Genomic DNA, 21,345 nt, shown 5'->3' on the forward strand with positions numbered 1-21,345 from the left:
CATATGGAAATGGATGGTTTAAATCAAATTATTATTATTACGATTATAATTAGTGTTTTGTTGTTGTTGTTGAGATTGTTGTTGATTTCCATTCCACTGATTATTCATATTATTATTTAAACCAACATTATTAAAATTATTTATATTCTTTTGATGTTGTTGTAAAATTTGTTGGTTGTTATTCATACCAGCAAATATATCATTTGTAGCATTATTAAATACTGATGAGGATCCTCCTCCTCCTCCATAGGAGGATTGATTAAAATTATTATTATTATTCATATTATTATTGTAATTGTTGTTGAAATTATTATTATTATTGTCAGTGGTCATATTAAAATTATTAAAACCACTATTACCACTGCTACTATTAGTGCTATAGTTATTAAGCGGTTTTGATGACGAGGAAAAAGAGTTATCATACTTTAATTGTGTAGAATTATTATTATTATTATTAGTTGTGATATTATTATTATTTGATCCTGCATTTGATGTAGGTTGAAGTAGTGTCATTCCACTGCTGCTGCTACTGCTACTATTACCACTATTTAACCCCATTCCCATTCCCATATTCATATTATTATTGTTATAATTGCTACTTGGATTATAACCCAAATTCATAGAGGTATTTTGATAGTTTCCTGTATTTCCAACAACTGTGTTTGATGAAAATGAAGAGGAAGAAGAAGTAAATGGCATTGGATTGGATGATGATGACGAGGATGTGGTTGGAGTGATTGGAGTTGCTGAAAAGTCATCCAAATTATAGTTATAGTTGGGTGCAGGATAAGATGATTTAGAAGTGGATGAAGATGAGATTGGAGTGATTGGGGTTGATGATGATGTTGTTGGAAGTGGGGTCAATAAACTTGAAAATGCATTATTATTATTATTATTATTATTAGTGTTGTTATAGGTATTGGTAGATGATGAGGGTATTGTGTTTGTAGAGTTGGGATAGCTTAATTTGGGAGAAGGATTGCGAAGTTGGATGGGTGGAGTATTGGATGATGTTGATGGAGGAGGTGGAGTCATTGAAGTAAAGTCTGGTGAATCAAATACAGATCCACTACCCATTCCTCCTTTACTACTACTACTATTGGCTGTTGTTGTTGTTGTTGTTGGACTAATCTTGTCTGATGATGAAGAAATTGGTGAAATAAAATTTGAAGGTAGAGTAATCTTTCCAAATGCTTGATTATTACTATTGTTACTGGTGGTTGGTTCCAAGAATCCTCCATTGTCGGCAAATGGATTTGTACTATTTGAAAGACTAGTGCCACTGCTGTTGGGAGGAGCTCCTCCAGCAGATGGATTGATTACCCTTTCAAACTTATCATCAGTCTCTTGTGGCGATTTGGTGTATCGTTTGAGATTGTTTAGTTCGTTGAGACGTTCTGCCTCATAGGCTGTCAAAACGTCCTTGACCACCTTCATGATGGTTTTAAATTGCTCCAAATCAATGTGCTTGTCTGCACTCATTGGAATTAGAGCTGGCAACACTTTAAGTGCCAATAATTCACCTCCAAGTTTTTTTGAAATGGCTTCATACACAAATACCAATGCCTCTAAAATAGGTGGACTATTGTCAATTGATAAAATCTTTTCCAAATTTGGTAGCATTGATTCTTCAATTAATTTTTTATCCAATAATGGTATTAATCTAAATCAAGTTAAGAATGAAATAATTTGATTAGAAAACGGAATAGTTTCCATAAATAAATATAAAATATTAAAATATTTACAAAGAAAACCATTGAATTGATTTTGTACGAATATGTAATGGGAAACCTCCAACAACCAAATTAGTCAAACGGGGTACTACACCATGACTAATAGCATCATGATCGAAATGCTTGATTACAATAGTTGAAACATTTAAACATTGGAATATAATCTCTGGTGTTGGTCCACACATTGTACCTAAAACTATTGGTAATACATCTAAATTAAATAAATAATTAAATTAATAAACATTCATATATTATTATTAATATTATTTTTTTTTGTTTATACAAACATTTTTTAATATATTCATTTGTTGATTTATCAACTATAGTTTCTAAACTTTCAAGAATACAAGCCAATACTTCATTTTTTGGTTCCTTGTTGGTGAGGATTTGTTTGAGGTTGGGAGCAATAGCTTGCATGAAATGATCTTTTTTAAGTTCCTTGGAGATTGCGAGAATACAAGGAAGGACCACATAGAGAGTACGCTCGTTTGAAAGTTCTGCAATGAGGGTTGGGAGGAGATAGTTGATTTGAATATGACTTGAAAATTGAGTCAATATTCTCAACAGTCCTCTAAAGAATTGTAATCGTGATTCCTCTTCCTTTTGGACAATATTGGCGAGATAGACCAACGACTTTACCTTGACATCAGAGAAATAGGCAGATCTAACAAAACTTTCAACATCACCTCTTAGTGATGGCTCACCAAGTAGAATGGTACATACACGAGCACTGTCTAGCAAATGTGACTTTTTCTGTGCCTCTTGTTTGGCGTTGGAAAGTCGAGAGAGGTAGTATGAAGAAACACCCATCTTGGAGATTGTCTCTCCGGCCTGATCCAACGATCGATCCAAATTCAACGATATCTCACTAATGATTCGACCAATACTAAAGAGATCACTATTGTACTCCCATTTCTTTTGTTGTACATATTCAGGTGGCAAATAATCCAAATCTGGTAAAATGATCGATCCTTCATCATACCCATACTCTTTCATATCATGACTCAATCCATGAATTGAATCTTGTTTATCTATTCCACTTGAAAATCCTAATCCTCCAATTTTCCATTTCAACTAATTAAAAGTAAATCAAAAAAAAAAAGGTTAATATTATAGGAGTTGTGATTATTTGTTTGTTTGTTTGTTTGTTTGTTTGTTTGTTTGTTTGTTTGTTTGTTTGATTACATACAGTCTTTGTAATGAATATTGATTTTGGGGATATATTTCTATGAAGTAACTTGGCAGTTTGATTTAAAAAGTGTACACCTTCAATCAATTGAGATATACCCAATTGAATCTCCAATTCTTCAAATGTAAAATGAGGTTTGTTTGCTTCGACCGATGATACTTGGTTTGATTTCTTTGAGCTTCTATGTTGTTGAATCAATGCGTCTAATGTTGCCAAGATGGGTTCAGTTGCAAAGTACATCGTTGTCTTTGTCTCCTCAATGGGACTAACTACCTGTAAAATGGCAGGATGACGTAATCTCTGTAGACTCTGTGCTTCCTTTTTCAAATAGTCTATAATCTCTGTTTGATTTGCTTTTGGTAACTTTTCTATTGATTTCTTTTCAAAGTACTAAAGAGATAGAGAGGAGAAGAGGGATCATGATAATTGGGTCAGTCATCAATCAATCAATCAATCAATCAATCAATCAATACTATGTAATTGTTTCTACTAGTGTCTCTCTCTCTCTCTCTCTCTCTCTCTCTCTCTCTCTCTTTCTCTCTCATATAATCTTACAAAGACAGAAGTTTCTTCAGATGATGATTTCTTGATTGCATCATGTATTTTCCAAAATCTAGTTGGACATCTGACCTCTCTTAGATCATAGTCTTTGACAGGTGATATAGCAGATGACAGGAATCCCTTCACTTTTTGTGAGAATCCTTCCATCTTTCTTTCTCTTTCTCTTTCTTTCTCTTTCAAAAAAGATAATAGTGAACAGATAAGACAGAGATGATATTAAAGCTCGATTTGCCGATCGACGTATGAAAAAAAAGATTAATTAAATTTAAATTGTGAGCAAGGAACTTGGAAAACAAATTAAAAATAACATTGTAAGCTTTTGAGCGTACAATGTTACATTCATTCACCTAGAAGCTCATATCTCTTAGTCTATACCTCCTCCCTCTTATGACTCCTAGGAGTCATACTTGCCAAGTTCAAGATTCATTCCTTCATTAATATATTATAATGAACTTCCATTTATCATTGTATGTATCATAATTAGTTTAATTTAATTAATTATAATCCACATTCTCTCTCTCTCTCTTTCATGATAGAGATGATGATGATTATTATTAGTGTATAACAAGATGCTCGTGATTGGTTTTGTATCACCCCTTTCTCTCTTTGTGTGTTTCCTTGTACCCCTCCCTCCTCTTCACCACCAACTCATCAATACAACGAGTGGTATATGGGGGCAGCAGGCACACTTCATCATATTAATATGATGATAATAATAGCATGATTAATGATTATAATGATAATGATGATGATGAATGATATAGGGGGTGTTATGAATGTTGTAGGTTGGGGATTCTTACATACAAAATAGTAGCAGTAGTTTATTTTTATATAATAATCATTTGTTATTTATTTGTTGTTGCAGTGCAGGACATGAGAATATAGTAGAGGTAGAGAGAGAGAGATAGATAGAGATCTGGTTATTAATGTGGAAAAAGAGAAGGAAATCAACAGGGAAGGAATACAAGGCAAGATATATTTGATCATCACATGGCATATCTTCGAATCAAGATCTACCTGTTGATCATTCTATACCTGATCATTTTGGCATCCAACAATAATAATCATTTAATATGTATGTAAATCAAATGAATGAATGATGAAATGATCAACAATACTTTCTTTATACTTACTCCCAAGTTTATCAGATAAACTATATAGTAGTAGTAGGAGTATAGAAGAAGAAGAAGAAAAAGATGGTAATAATAATAATAATAATGGACATTATAGATCAATATTCTTTTATTTTGTAAATGGTGAAGAATATTATATATCACCTAGTGGAATTGATGAGAATGGATGTAGTTCAATCGAGAACCCATGCAAATCCATACAATACGCAACGAATATAGCAGCACCATTCTCTACCATTATATTGGCACCTGGAACCTACTTTGAATCCAATTATTCGCAGATTTCAAACAGTCATTTGGCTTTGGTGGGGTCTGGTGGATGTGATGTGACTACTGTCGTAGGACAAGGTACAGGACTATTATATGTGGTGCAAAGCACACTGACCATCACCGGTATTACCTTTGCACGAACCAATCGACCCACTCCATTTATATACACCTTCTTTTCAGAACGTGACCTAAATATTCTAAATTATCGAACCAATTTGAATCTGGTCCAAAGATCTGCCCCCATCTATTTAAATCAATCCATCGTTCATTTTATTGATTGTGCAATCACACAATTCAAACTATTCAGTGAAAGTGCTGCCATATTTTCAACTTATTGTATGTATACAAACAACATAATAATATTTCTTGAATATAAATTAATCTCTCTCTCATTTTTTCTTTTAGCTTTCATTTCAATGACAAATACAACATTTCAAATCAATCAATCGAATTTAATATTTCTTTATAATACTACATTCACAGGTGGATTATCTCAATTCATTAGTAATAGAGGTAATCTATTAATTACATCGATTCAATCAAATCTTCACATGGTAGATTCAATAATTGCATACAATAGATATTCTTCAGGTATCATTTCTGGTAAGTGAGTCAACAAAAATAATAGTAATAATATTATTATTATTCTTCTAACAAAAGTTAATATTACTTGCTATCTCTATAGATTCTTGGGTAAATTTAACAAATGTATTGGTCATTAAAAACTTTGGTGTCAATTCATTTCTATTTGGACCAAGGGGATCGAATTTCAACATAAGGAACAGTAGATTTATTGAGAATCGTTCAAATGAATCTTATACTCTATTATCCTTAAACACAAGACAAGCAACAAGGTATATAAATGATTTATCAAAATGACAAACAATATTGACTATATATCTCTTGTTATTAATTTTTATTTCTTTTTTTTTTTTGTAGTATATCATTATCAATTATCGATGGTAATTCAAATTTGGTTGGTGCAAGTATTGGTACTAGATCAAGTGGATTAAATATAACTTTTTGCGAATTTAGAAATCAATTTAATATAATGATTAGTTTAATGGGGAGTTCAATATCATTGGTCCAATATTGTTCATTTAGAAATTTCTCTGGAAATGTATTTTCATCTGATTCCTCAACCGTTTTGATATTGTTTTTTTCTTCTTTTAAATGTAACTAAACTATAAATACTTTATACTCTTGAGTTTTCTGTACTAATAATCATTTTTTTATATCTTTTCTAGCATTTAGTGGAAAGATATTAGACTTTTATAGTAAAGGATCAGCCTATGTTATATCAACAACAGTTTGTGGAGCACGATCACAAGTACCAATATTCCAACTTGAAAATAGTGCCTATATGCTCGCCTATCAGATCGTGGTCTACAACAATTCAGCATACAATGTGATTGATATGGCTCAGTCAAAGTTGGATATGTACGCATCAAACATTTCCTCTACGAATGGATCATCTATAGTGATTGGTGTAGATGGTTATGTAATTAGAATGCAAGATTGTTTTTTATCTGAAAATGATATTCAATTGGTATGGATGACCCAAACAACCAAAAGACAGTAGTATCCTCCTTACCTGTACCTGCTAATCATTTCATTTATTTTTCTTTTAATTTTTATTTAGGGAGGAGGAATATTCTTTTTAGATCAAACTGGTAATATAACGGTACTTGTAACAAGGTTTACAAGGAATAGATCAACGTATGGGACGATTATAGTATTTGGTGATCCAAAGTCGAGTGACGAGATTAAAGAAAAGATATACTTTTCACACCAACCAACACCGTTATTGGCAAAGACCCTGTTTTCAAATTCAACGTTTATAGGAAACACAGCGTTGGGTGCTGGTGCATTGGTGTTTTACATCAAAAATGTGTTTATCAACTTTACATGTCTCGATTGCTACATGCTAGGAAATCGAGCAAAACAAGGTAATCTTATCAATTCCAACTACTACTCGTATACAGTATCGATGGCATCAAATGTTACAACACCCATCATTTTACAAATCGTTATCCGAGCCAAAGACTATTTCGGACAACGGTTCCAAGGATCATCAGAGATATCGTATACTGCAGTGTCGGCCAATCCCGATTTCAGGGTGAGTGGTATCACAACAGTGCTTATGAATGTACAAGGTGTCACTGTCATGTACAACATTCAGTTGTCTGGTGTACCCGGTTCCAACTATACACTCTTTTTTGCTTCTTCGCCGAGACCGATCGGAGGCAATGTCAATCAAACCATTACCTTTAGAAAGTGTGAGAATCCATACGAACCACACAACGTCACTGGCATATTCTACTGTCTCAAGGAGAAAACAGTTAGTGATCTCAACAAAATTATAGTAACTTTCTTGGTTGTCGTTATCGGACTGCTCACACTCTTTTGTTTTGGTATTGTCATTGTCTATTGGAGTCATCCAATCATTCGATTCTCAAATCAAATATTTCTCTGTGTCATATTATTTGGTTGTTGTGTTTTACTTGCTAGTCTTATTACATCTTTTATCGTTTCTCCTATTTCGTATGTAAAACGTTTAAAGAAAAAATTAATACTCTAAACATATTTATTTATTTATCTATTTATTTAGATGCCGACTACGAAGTATATTATTACCAATGGGATTGGAAATACCAGTTGCAGCATTGGTTGTCAAACAATATAGATTATGGAAGATAAGAAAGGTACTCAGCTTTCAATTGAAATCTGCAATGGGAAACAGATACTTTATAACCTACACGGCAGCCTATTTGGTCATCCCGACCATTGTTGTGGTTGTAGCATGCACATTTAAACCTCTTACTCCAGCAATCTCATTTGATACAAGGGACTTGACCTATTCGCATATTTGTCTTGGTGACAAAGCCTACCTCTACGTCATTGTCTTTTTAATCTATGCATTGATATTCCTATTCATCACTTGTGTATTGGTATTCAAAACTAGACCATATCGTTCATCACCTGGATCTTTTAGTGAACCTACTTATTTAGGTATTTTAGTATGTAAACATTTAAATTAATATAATAATATTGTTATTGATTTTTAATATTTATTAATTATTCAATCATTCATATTTATTTAGACATACAATTATTTAATTATTCTACTTTTATTGTTACCTTTAAGGTTCTCATTCCCAACCAAACCAAATGCACAATTTTTGATTGTTGCAGTGGCATCTTTGATTTTTGTGTTGGTGACACTTGGACTATTGTTTGTGCCAAAACTCATTGTACTGTTTAAACGAAGAGCAGTGGTACATTCACTCACCAAGTTTATCGAAGCACAAAGTGAAGAGTTGGAACGAAACAAAGACATATTGCAATTCTACGAACTGTATGGCAACGAAGAGGGAATATTAAACTTTGCAAACCCCAACATCTTCTCACCGGACAGTACCAGTGGTTCTACAATTAGCTACAGATCACACAAGAGTTTTAGCAGTGAGACTATCAACAAGGTAATGGGTAATGTTCACGATCCCTCTCCTCAAAACATTCGAATCACATCAAAGGTTGTCAAAAATCGTGGAATGTATTCCTTTACAACAACCTCTTCAAATAACCATTCATCCTCCGTTTCCAATCTATCGACAATGTCTGATTTCCTAGATGATGATCATATTGTTTTTGAAACTGATGATGAAACTCAAGCAAGTAGTAGTAGTAGCAGTGATAGTAATAGTCATTCATCATCAACCATTTCAACACCTCCGACTTTATCATCATCCTCTTCAATTAATTTAATTAATCCAAATTCAATGATTCCAAACCCAACAACAACTACAACCAATAATAATCAAACCACTAAAAAAACAAAGAAATCAAAACAACTAAAAAGATTAAAAAAGAAATTAACTCTTAATAATAATAATAATAATAACGATCCAAATAATCATAATAATAATAATAATAACAGTAATAGTAATAGTAATAATGGTAAATCAAAATCGGAAAACAATACTCCTTCAGATTCTTCCCCATTTTTCTCAAATTACCATAAAAAGAAGAAATAAACATATATTTATATTATGTATTACATTCCACCTTTAAAAATAATATTATCAAAATTCCCTTGCAATCACGAGAAAAAGGCAATGAAAAAGTCAGAGATTAAAAGTTGAATATCTATCTTATTTATATATATACACCTTTTCATTCATATTCATATATAGAGAGAGATAGATAGAGGATGATCAAAGCTATATTAATCATTAATAATCATGGTAAACCAAGATTAACTAAATTTTACGAAAACTATGTATGGTTGCAAAGAAGACGAATGAATGAAGAAAGAAACTTTAGATCTAACATCATGATTCAACTACTATTATGTGTACACATATTACTTTATATAATATAGAGCATTGATAAACAACAACAAATCATTAGAGACTTATTCTTGTTGGTTTCAAAGAGACCAGAGCGTGCATGTAACTTTTTAGAGGTAGACGATGTCTTTGCAGACAAAGACACAAAGATCATATACAGACATTATGCAACTCTATACTTTATATTTTGTGTTGATTCAAATGAGAGTGAATTATCAATGATCGATCTCATTCAAACTTTTGTTGAAACTTTAGACAAGTGTATGTTTAAAACATTAAGTTTAATCAATCAATCAAAATGGCTTCATCATTAACTCTCTGTTTTGTACAATTTACATTAGGTTTTGAAAATGTTTGCGAATTAGATTTAATCTTCCATATTGACAGAGTACACTATATATTAGATGAAATAGTGATGGGTGGATTGGTGTTGGAGACGAATCCAGCCATAGTAGTCTCCAACTATGAGATGGCAAACAAATTAGAAAAGTCTGAAAACCCTTTGATGGCTGGCTTCCAAGGTGTAATTCAATCAATTAAACCAAAATAATCAATGAACCAGGTATTAATAATAATCACAACTAATAATAATAATAATATAATAATAATAATAATCATTTTAAAATATAATAATAATAAATTAAAATTTGTATAATCATCAAAAAGAACAAATAACAATAGATTAATATAATTGATCAATGAATGATGTTTTCGCATAAAAGAATGAGTGATATGAAACTTTGGTGTTGGTATTAAATAATAATAATTGTGGGGGGGGTTAATTTAGATTCGAAACTACAATTATAATATCTATGCGATAGTTTCAGTTCACAATCTGTCATCTGACCTGACCAGTGAATCCTTGCTCGAGCAATTTCGACTTCAGTCGTGACCTCATTTCCCCAACTTCCACACTCAATTTATTTTTATCATACATTTATTTTTGATTATATATATATATATAATTATAATTATAATAATTATAATTTTACATCAAATCATTCATTCTATACCTTTAGGATACAAATATTTACAACGTTATCTATTTATAAATATATATATTCAACCATCATCATTACAATTATTGTGACTACGACCACCCGTAGATCACTTTCAAACAAAGAACAATCAGATTAGAATAAGAGAGTCAGAGAATGGTATCACATTTAGCAGCTACATTGTTATCAAAGTATCTAGGTGAATATCTAGATGATTTGAACAAAGACAATGTAAAATTAAGTTTTCTATCTGGAGAGGCTGAACTCTATGATGTCAAGATTAAACAAACTGCTCTACAAAGACTATTCCCAAGTGTAGTAGTAAAACAAGCTGTAGTTAGAAAGTTATCATTATTTATACCTTGGAATCAAGTATGGAGATATATATACACTCATATATAGTTACAGTGATTTATTATATATTAACAACAATTATTATATTTTCGTAGATTAAAACAAAACCAGCAATTATAAAATTAGATGGTATATATGTATTGGCAGAAGCATCTAAAGATGTTGATGAACAATACTACAAGGATAAATTCCATCAGGAAAAATTACAAAGAGTGTTGGTACAAGAGTTGATTCGAATCAAACATAGGAGTCATCAAGGTATCAATGATTGGTGGGATGAAGATTTGGCAGCATCAGCCAATTCATCTTCATCATCTTCGTCATCATCGTCGGTCATGTCATCTTTTGGAGGTAAAATGTTGGCAACCGTTGTAGATAATTTACAATTATATATAAACTCTGTACATATTAGATTTGAAGGTACAAGTTCAAATGTATGTATAGATAGATAGATTGATAACTATAGTTATTATTATTATTATTTTTCTTATTAATTAATTAATTTATTTGTTTAATTTAGCCATTCGCAGTTGGTATTACAATGAAGAAATTAATAGCTGAATCGACGGATTCAAATTGGAAACCAACATTTTTACAAAACAAGGATAACAACTCGATTGTTCACAAGGTGATTAATTTGTCGGATCTGTCGGTGTATTGGGACTCGGACAAACAACATTTAAAGTATACGAGTTTGTCGGATCTCGTCACTCAACTGGAATACATGATTACAGAGGCTGGCAGCGAACCCTCGAGTGCGTCTACTCGGTTGAGCTATGTCTTGCCACCATTTTCATCTAGTTTGCGAGCAGTGTTTAACAAGAGTATCATACCGAGTGACACGGTACCTAGACTCTCTCTGTCGCTTCGAATGGATGATACTAATTTGTCAGTGTCTGATGCACAGTACCAAGACATTACCAATGTGATGGAGGGATTCACAATGTTTAGAAAGTCAATCGAGAATCGTATGCATGCCAAAAGACCACACTCGTCATTGTCGGCGAGCAAGGCCAGTACCGCAACGGGTGCAGGTGTCACAAAGCAGAATGCAAGACAGTGGTGGAAGTATGCAATCGATTGTGTGGTTGGCAAAATACACCAAGACAAGTACCAACATACCTGGTCGTACTTGTTTGACTTTCTACGCGACAAAAAGGAATATATCAAATTGTACAAAAAGTTAAAGAGCAAGACTATCCAACCCGCCGAGAAAGAGAAGTTAGATGCATTAGAGTGGAAATTACCTTTTGAAAATATCATTCTCTTTAGAAACCTATGCTACAGAATGTTAGAGACAGAAGATAAAAAGAAAAAATTAAAAGCAAAAGAAAAAGAAAAGGAAAAAGAAAAATCAAAAGAGAAACCAAAGGTTGATTCACCTACGACTACCAATCAACCATCAACGACAACAACGGCGACAGCAACAACAGTTTCAGCTCAACAACCACAACAATCTCAACAACAAGCTGGATGGTTTTCAACTTGGTGGAAAGCAAAACCAATCGATCAACCAAATAGTAGTAGTCCATCTACTTCTTCTCCAACAACCTCTACAACATTACCTTCATTTACAACATCCAATTCATCAAACAGTAATAATAATAATAATAATGAAATACAATTGACAAAACAAGAATGGGCAGAGATTTATGATACTATTGGATTTCAAGAAGAAGATAAAACATCAGCTGCTGGTAAATCATCATTACAACAATCAAGTGAGGGTACAAACAATGTAGTAAAGACAGTTATTCAAGTTAGTTTTTCAAAAGTATCACTCACTTTGAAAAAGAATTCTGGTGTGTTGGCAATTTTACAACTTTTAAATCTACAATTTGACCTCAAAGCAAAGGAATCTTCTTATCAATTCGATTGTCTTTTGGAAAAGTTAGATCTTATTGATCACAGTACTCCCAATACATACTTTCCAAAATTAATAACACCATGTTTGAAAGATTCTTCATCATCCTCTTCTACATCACCTACAACTACCACCACCGCTGTCACTGCTGTCACTTCTACTACCAACTCGACAAATGATAATATATTATTTAAAGCAACATTTAAAAGTCATAGAGTAGGTGAACCATGTGACTATAGTTTGAATATTCAATCCAAACCATTGACCATTGTATACTATCCACTATTTGTAAGCACTATATCCAACTTTTTCATCTCCAACAGTAACTCTATTGACATTTACGAGGACATTGAAAGAATGGCATCAACCACCATCAACAGCATTAAATCACAAACCAAAGATCGTCTGTTGATGGCAATATCAAACCAGACCAGACTTTCACTTTCAATGGAATTAGAGGCACCCATCATAGTCATTCCAGATGATATTCACAACAATGATCGTTCCAATATGATTATATTGGATCTTGGTCATCTTTCAATTAATCATACTCCAACTAAAATTAATAATAATAATAATAATAATAACTCTGAACAACAACCATCAGAAAAATGGGAGGAATTTTATGATGAATATTTATTTAAATTGACAAATATTCGATTATTATTGTCAAGACAGGATAGAGATTGGAAGGATCAGAGTCAAGTACAAAAATACCGAATGAATATTGCGTCACCATTTGATGCCAACCTTTCACTCAACATTAGCAAAGTTCGAAATCATCTATTGACATCACTCAAACTTTTCATCAACATCAAGTTACTTGAATTATGTTTGTCTTCATTACAATATGTCGATATGATACATGTCATTCAATCAATTACATCTTCACAAAAACAACAACAACAACAACAACAACAACAACAACAGATTGCAACACATCAATCATCTAAAAATGAATTATTGGAAATGGATTTGACCAATATTCTAGAGGACAAGTACAAATCGATCATTGAGAATCTTACTTACCTCGAATCGATATTTCAAGTTGAAAATTTCAATATTCATCTTAGAATGAGTGGCAAACAACAAGTTGGTGGTGATTCTTCTTCCACGATAGAGGAGAATTTGGCATTGATCTATCTAAGAAGATGTCGTGGTGTTCTCACTCAGCGACATTATGATTCGTCTATGGTCATCTCTGTCAAGGCACTCTGGATTGAAGATTGTCTCAAGAAACCAGCTGGCAACGGAAATTATTTGGCATTGACCACCAATCATTTGACTCTACAGTCTATCCAGTCAATGCCCGACGAGAAACTAGTCAATCTTAATGGCATGTCGGTTAAAATCATCCAAACATCGTCTAGTTCTCCCAACTATCGATTCGTCGACCAAGAGTATGAAATATCATTACCTCAACTCAATTTGATTCTCAACAAAAATACAGTGGCTGGTGTTATCGAATTTTCAAATAGTGTATCACAATTAACATCTGAAAAGATTCGTTTATCAAAGACCAACGAATCAAATTCGACACCTACGCCTACCACTCCTCCAACTTTTAATAATACCAATAATTTAAACAAGAGTACTAGTAATAATAACATTTCAACCAATTCACCAACACTAAAACAACAACAACAACAACAACAAAAACAACCATTGATCAAACTTAGATTGTCATTCAAGATTGGATTGGTTAGAGTATTATTGACAAATGAAACAAATAGTCCGTTGATCAAACTGGCATTGACAGAATTGGTTGCTACAACCGACATGTATCTTGATACAACTCAGGTATATGGTCGTGTTGGTAGTATCAAGATTTATGATATGACATTGGAGGGTAGAAATTATAGAACCATCTTTACCACCAAAGAAAGAAGAATTGTAAATGATCAAAATAGTAATAATAATAATAATAATAGTGGTGGTGAATCATTTTCACCAAATATCGTAGATGACATGATGGGAATTGATACAAATATGGATGTCAATAACTCAACTCTATCATTGCTGTCATTGTCATCTACTTCTTCAATGGTTGCTGAAGACGAACAACATGCGTTGATTCACTTCCAATTGGAACAATCTGGAGATGGAGGTGTACAAAGATTAAAGTGTCGACTTTCAAGTATCAGATTTGTATTCCTTAAAAGATTCATCGAACAAGTTAGAATATTCCTTTCATCGGTCAATGTAATGAGAGAGTATTTGAAACAATCAATTTACTCTGCTGCGTCTGTCATTTCACAAAACCGGTCGACCTTTTTATACGAGATTCAAGTTGACAATCCATATATTATCGTACCGTTGTCTAGTCTTTCACATCAAGTGTTTATTGCTGATTTGGGTCGAATTGTCATCTCCAATACGATAAAGGAGGATCCTGAAGATCCAAACGTCATCATTGAAAGTATTCAAGTGGATGGTACCAATTTAAAGTTATTGTCTGGACTTGATATAAAGTCATCGGGACTCAACGTTAGATCACCACCACCATCTACCTTGTCACCTCTGTCTGCATCACGTAAATTTGGTAAAATGGCCAAAGATATTAATATATCTTGTACCTTTGTCACACCATTTTATCAGACTCAACCAGAGTCTGTCACCGATGGCGCCATTCATTTACCTCCTTACCAACGCTCATTTGTAATGAATCCAATTGAATTACTCATCAGCGAGTACGAGACAAAATGTTTGATTGAATTACTCGACGGCAATCTGTCAGAGTATTCATCGTCCATCCAAGACGATCTTGCTGGTGATACAACTGTCATGGGTAGTAAATTAAACAATGAAGACAACAACAACAACAAGGAAAACTCACCAACACAAGTTTCATCTATAGATGGTGGGTCATCTTCCGAAGAAAAGGAGGTTAGATTGGTTCAAAGTGGAACGACCAATGTTTTACTCGACAAATTCTCTATTATCTTTATGAAACGTGATGGTTCGATTGAGCAAGATAGATTGGTTCAATTCATAGCTACCAATGCATCGATGCATATCAACACGCAAGAGATGGAGACTAACCTGTCAATAGAGGTTGACACTATCTTTTTAAATGATTACAATAGACAGACACATCCACACTTTAAATCATTGTTTTCTCCATTGACTGGTGGGTCTGGTGACATTAAAATGGCTCGTCAACAGCAGCTGATCATTAGAGGTACGATCAGACCACCACCCATCCAACAATCAGTGTTTCAAATGGAGTTGAATAGCATGTCTATGGTATTTGTTCCCCATTCATGGCTAGAGGTTCAAAGTTGTATTGGACGTTTGGTAACATTTGGTATGGATGCATGGTTGCGTTACAGCACAAAGATTCTCGGAGCTGCGCCGGTAGGTGTCGATGAGGTCATTCAATCTGGCTCGTCGTTCTTTAGTGCACATATTCAAGACGCGAGAATAGCACTGCCAACCAACACTAGACTCGATGGTGACGGTGACGGAGAGTATGCTCTTGTTATCCGTGCGACAGTTGATGTTCAAAACACAACCAAGGGAGCTGTTGGTGTAGAATCTGTCTCTTTGATCGAGGCTGACAATGTCCAAGTCTACCGACACAAACTCAACAACCATCAAAAAGATATAGCACGTAAAATAGTCGAACCTTTCAAAGCAGTATACCAAATAACACAGACACCCAAGAGTCACGAGGTCAATCTTTCGGTCGACCAGATCACTATCAACTTTAGTTATTTGGATTTCAAGCAGATTATGCTTATCTCTAGTACCACCATAACATCATTCCCCACTGAAGGATCGGAAATCATTCCAATCAAAGAAGATGATGACCAACAAGAATACGAGCAGTTATCATCGTTACAACAACAATCCAATCAACCCATTCAAAAATACTTCCAAGTCAAGTTGGGCAAGGGTAATTTCATCCTTCACGATGACCATTTAATCAAAGAAACCATCCCTTTGCTATCGATTACTGTAGACCGTTGCAAGAGCGATATCTTTTCATGGACACTCAAACAACAGGTTGCATTTTCATTAGAGAGTAATATCAACTCAAACTATTTCAATGGAAACAATGGTGTGTGGGAGCCTCTTGTAGAAGCATGGGGTTTCACCATCACTGCAAACAACTCGGCCGAAGAAGGATGGATATCTGATTTTTCGTCAAAGATTCCTCTTCAAATTAATATCACCAAGGGATTTGTAGACACTTCGTTATCAACCTATCAAATCTTGACAGCTGATTTCTATAAATCAACTGACAAAAATGACGGTGGTGATGAAAAACCACAATCGTCAGATGATTTAGTCTCTTCGCCTTCATCTTCTTCTCCATCAGTTGCTTCACCAAAAATATCGTCGATTTCAGAAAAGATTACAAAGGATGATGACGATGAAGATAATCAATATTATCCCTACTTTGTTCGAAATGATACAGGTCAATTGATTTGGTATTGGTTGGATAATAATCAATTAATTGAGGTGCCAATAGGTGCAGAGGTACCTTTGGTGCCAGACGACTTGAAACAACTTAGTGAAGGTGGTAATCATCTACGTGGACTTGGATCAAAGGGTATGGAGGTTGAAAGAAAGATATCGTTCCAGCTGTATGGTAACTTTAAACCAATCAAAAATGTACCGATGGATACTATTGGAACATACACTCTTCATCCAATGCCAGAGTATAGAAATGTCAAGTTGCTCTATGATATTTCGTATCGTAAGGGTAGCAAGGTATTGTCTCTTCACTCCAACATTGTCATTGCCAATAATACCAATCAGCCAATGGTGGTTCATGTAGGTGTCGGTGCCAACAAGGAGATTGAACCGACCGAAATCCATATAGATGCCAACTCTCGTGTTCCATTGCCTATCCTCTACTCGATGGGTCGTCTAAGAATCAAACCAAACAACATGGGGTACTCACTCTCAAACGAACAGATTGATTGTATCACCGTCCTTCAAATGATCAAGCAACAAAACCAACAAAATCAAACACCTCCCAATTCCTCCCCTACCTTTGGATCTAAACAACCAACACCACCATCTTCCATTTCAAATAATAATAATAATGAATCAAATATTATATCTTCAAGAATGAATTGTAAACATACTGCAAAGGTAAAAAAATGAAAAGAACAATCATAATTATTATTATTTTACTAACTCACTTTCAATTTATTATTTAGTTACCATATTCAATATTTGCATCGATTGAAAAGAAATTAAAAGAAAATAGAATAGAGATTTCAATTCAAACACCAATAATAATAGAAAATGTGTTGGCATGTGATCTGTCGTTTAGATTATATCATGCACAAAACAAAAAGATTATTGGGTCACCATTTTTAACGGGTACGATCAAGATGGGTGAACGTTTGGAAGTGGCGACATATGATTCAACATTGGAGATATACATGGAGATGCAGATATATGATTTCCCATGGTCACAACCATTCCTCATTGAAGGTGGTAGCCATAATCCAACTGAAAAGATCAAGATTATGGACAAGAACAAACAACCTCTTCTCATTAGTTTTGATAACCGTGTCAACCCAAGTGGTAATAGATACATTAATATATATTGCGAGTTTTGGATGATTAATCAAACTGGTCTGCCACTCTACTACCGTCATCATATCGGTGCACAAACAATAGAGCCGGCTGGTCAGGACCAAGAGACTGTCATCCCCCCACACCTCTTTGCCAAAGATTCCTTGGATTGGTACCAAAAGAATGATGAGTGGGCTCACCCAACACCACCCTTTATGTTTGCCTACAGTGACAGTAATTTGGTGGGTGGAAGATTTGCACTCAAGATTTCAAACTCTGAATGGTCGTCGCCATTCTCTCTCAACTCGTCCTCTTCGAGTGCCAGCTCCAACATTACAATCAAAGAGGAAAAGACATCGGAAGAAAAGAAACTTGAAATCATGCTCAAACCAATCCCAGAAAAACGGTACTATCAACTGGCCGTCTCTTGTTTGCCATCGAATAGCAAGTTTTGGAGAACTCGTGTTGTCACATTCTGCCCTGAGCATATTATCGTCAACACTACAGCCGAACCAATATACTATCAACAGTTTGAATGTTATGGTAATACTCAAACCATTCTCCCCAATCAATCGCTACCATTTTATTTCCCATCTTCAAAGCGAGAAAAGTTAATTCGTATCGGTTCAATAGTTCAAGATCCACAACCTCTACTCCAGCTTCAACCTCAATCACAATCAACCACTAGTAACAACCAACAACAACAAAATATTAGATGGAGTGGATACTTTAATCCAGATGAATTGGGTAATATTATAGTTAGATTAAGAAGAGATGCTGATACTCAGGTAGACAAGAACAGAAAGGATTCAGAGATTTCAAAATCACCAAACTTTCATCAACAACAACCACAACGACCAAAACATTTTATGTCGGTGACGATTGGTGTCAAGGCGACAAAAACCATCACCACTAAAATGATCATGCTAGGAGAACATAATCCAGATCTTCCTCCATACCGTATCGACAATCATTCAAGAGTACCCATTTGGATTAGACAAAAGAAAACAGAGAATTGGGAACAAGTTAAAGCTCACAGTTCCATCCCATATACTTGGGATCATTTCATCCTTCCTAAAAAACTGTGTATTGAATTCCCAGGTGGAGAAAAGAATTACTACCGTTTAAATGATTTAGAGGAAAATTCAACTGTTCACATTAAAGAAAAGGATTTGGCTCTAATACAACTACAGCAACAACAATTGGATAATCAAATTTCAAATTCCTCTTCAAACTCTTCATCTAATTTGAATTTATCCAATACTTCATCTACTTCGTCGAATACTGGTACTACTCCCTTTTCATCGATCTTGTCACAACCCAAAATTGACTTGGAAATTACTATTACTGCATGTGGACCAACTAGAGTATTAAATCTCAGAGAAAAACCAAGACAAAAGACAGGTGGATCACCTACCATGTCAAGAGACAAGACAAATGATTTGGCGCTATCAGATGACAACAACTTGTTGACTGAAGAGAAACTTTCAAGTCAATACAACCAAAAAACAAAAGAATATGAAAAATTTGAAACAAGAGTTAAATTGGTTCATATTGGTCTTTCAATTGTCAATCAAGTTCCAGAAGAAATTATATATGCATCATTTGATAGATTATCAGTAGATTTTAAACAAACCAAAACAGATCAATATTTGGAAATTAGTTTAGATGATCTTCAAATTGATGATCAAAGATATCAATCAAATTTCCCAGTATTCCTTAGTCAATCAAAAAGACTTGATATTCATAATTTAAACAATCAGAATAATAATAATCAGAATAATAATCAAAATAATAATAATCAGAATAATAATAATTCTTCTTCAACAGTCGCAGTTAAACCATTTTTCCAATTTAGTTCAACAAGATCACTTAAATATCCAAACATTCTATTTTTTAGATACTTTTCATTTTTGGTACAAGAATTTGATTTAAATATTGATGAATCGTCAGTATTAAATGCTTTGTCATTTATCAATATTAATCTCAATAGTCTCAATCAACATTTCAAACTTCATCCAACCATTACACAAGAAGAAATCCTTCAATCGGCAACAGACAATAGTAAATTGGAGAATATGGTTTATTTTGAAATGTTACACATCAATCCTCTCAAGGTCAATCTTTCATTTACTAGTAGTAAATTGCCAAAGGAGATTAGTGCCGTGTTGGGTGCTCGTTCACTATCGGAATTGTTACTTGGAATCAAATCATCTTCACCATTTTTAAATATCGAACATGCTCCAATCAAATTTAATGGTTTTATTTGGGAACATCCGTTCCTATCGATCAAGCAAGTGACAGATGAAATTACATTGCATTTCTCGTACCAAATGATGGGACAGATTCACAAGATCTTTGGTTCATTTGATGCGATTGGCAATCCAATTAGATTGGCCGAATCACTTGGTAGTGGATTCAAAGACTTTTTCCATGAACCTGCCATGGGCATTGTAAAGAGTCCTCAAGATTTTGCATTGGGTGTCAGCAAGGGAACATCGAGTCTTGTCAATAATAGTGTCTTTGGTATCATGGACAGTGCATCCAAGATTACAGGAACCATTGGTAAAGGGTTGGTACACCTCTCACTCGACGACCAATATATTCGAGAGAGACAGGAAAGCAACAAGGTCAAACCAACCGGTCTCAAACAAGGTTTGGAGTTTGGTATTCGCGATCTTGGAGAAGGTCTACTTCGTGGTATCACGGGTATTATCGACGAGCCCATTAAAGGCGCCACTCAGGAAAAGAGTATTGAAGGATTCCTCAAAGGTGTTGGTAAAGGTGTGATTGGTGTGGCTGTCAAGCCTACAGTAGGTCTGTTTGAATTCGCCTCTAGAACAAGCGAAGGTGTCAAAAACAGTACTACCATTGCCAAATCACTCATGAACAATAATCGTCGACGTCGTCTACCCCGTTACTTTTCCAAGGATGGTACACTCCAACTGTACAACAATTTCAAGGCACAAGGAGCATACCTTCTCTATTCGAAATTTGGTGCTCCACCTCTCCACAGTTGGTATCAATTCCATGTACTCCTCAGTCGAGACCATGTTCTCTTGGCATCGACCAATCAAATCGTCCTCCTTGCCAAATCATCATCTGCCAGTGGTCAAGCACCATCAGACTATGAGATTGGATGGACCATTAAAATCAACGACATTCAACAATTCTTTAAACAACAAGGCACCAATGTCATTGCCATTGTCTACCAAGGCAGTTCAAAACTACCTCCTACAACTGTAACCATCCCAACACCCAATGAAGAAGTTAAAATGTCAATCCTTAGAAAAATTTCTGAATTGGTAAATCTATCAAAAAGATTTGGTACAATTTAAAATAAATTTAAATTA

General features: G+C 34.2%; 4 protein-coding genes across 4 annotated transcripts; 3 read left to right on the top strand and 1 right to left on the bottom strand.

Moving 5' to 3' along the window:
• Positions 1–18: 18 nt before the first annotated feature.
• scy2 (SCY1 family protein kinase) lies at positions 19–3,630 on the bottom strand (the record flags this gene model as incomplete). Its single annotated transcript, XM_004361573.1, has 5 exons — positions 19–1,663; positions 1,746–1,944; positions 2,021–2,807; positions 2,923–3,312; positions 3,478–3,630. The coding sequence occupies 5 exons, from the start codon at positions 3,628–3,630 to the stop codon at positions 19–21; spliced, it is 3,174 nt and encodes a 1,057-aa protein (XP_004361630.1).
• A 300-nt stretch (positions 3,631–3,930) lies between these two features.
• DFA_05916 (G-protein-coupled receptor family 3 protein) lies at positions 3,931–8,923 on the top strand (the record flags this gene model as incomplete). Its single annotated transcript, XM_004361574.1, has 9 exons — positions 3,931–3,950; positions 4,648–5,222; positions 5,292–5,489; positions 5,572–5,740; positions 5,826–6,061; positions 6,134–6,435; positions 6,529–7,430; positions 7,498–7,906; positions 7,991–8,923. 9 exons carry the CDS (start codon positions 3,931–3,933, stop codon positions 8,921–8,923), a joined length of 3,744 nt encoding a protein of 1,247 aa, XP_004361631.1.
• Positions 8,924–9,099: 176 nt separating this feature from the next.
• Positions 9,100–9,788, top strand: ap3s1 (sigma adaptin; the record flags this gene model as incomplete). Its single annotated transcript, XM_004361575.1, has 3 exons — positions 9,100–9,168; positions 9,271–9,499; positions 9,580–9,788. 3 exons carry the CDS (start codon positions 9,100–9,102, stop codon positions 9,786–9,788), a joined length of 507 nt encoding a protein of 168 aa, XP_004361632.1.
• A 604-nt stretch (positions 9,789–10,392) lies between these two features.
• tipC (uncharacterized protein) lies at positions 10,393–21,330 on the top strand (the record flags this gene model as incomplete). Its single annotated transcript, XM_004361576.1, has 4 exons — positions 10,393–10,608; positions 10,686–11,024; positions 11,111–17,560; positions 17,629–21,330. The coding sequence occupies 4 exons, from the start codon at positions 10,393–10,395 to the stop codon at positions 21,328–21,330; spliced, it is 10,707 nt and encodes a 3,568-aa protein (XP_004361633.1).
• Between the last annotated feature and the right edge of the window lie 15 nt (positions 21,331–21,345).

This window comes from Cavenderia fasciculata, assembly GCF_000203815.1.
Source record: "Cavenderia fasciculata unplaced genomic scaffold Scf_Dfasci-G-p-12c09.r1-3, whole genome shotgun sequence".
Classification (NCBI taxonomy): Eukaryota; Evosea; class Eumycetozoa; order Acytosteliales; family Cavenderiaceae; genus Cavenderia; species Cavenderia fasciculata.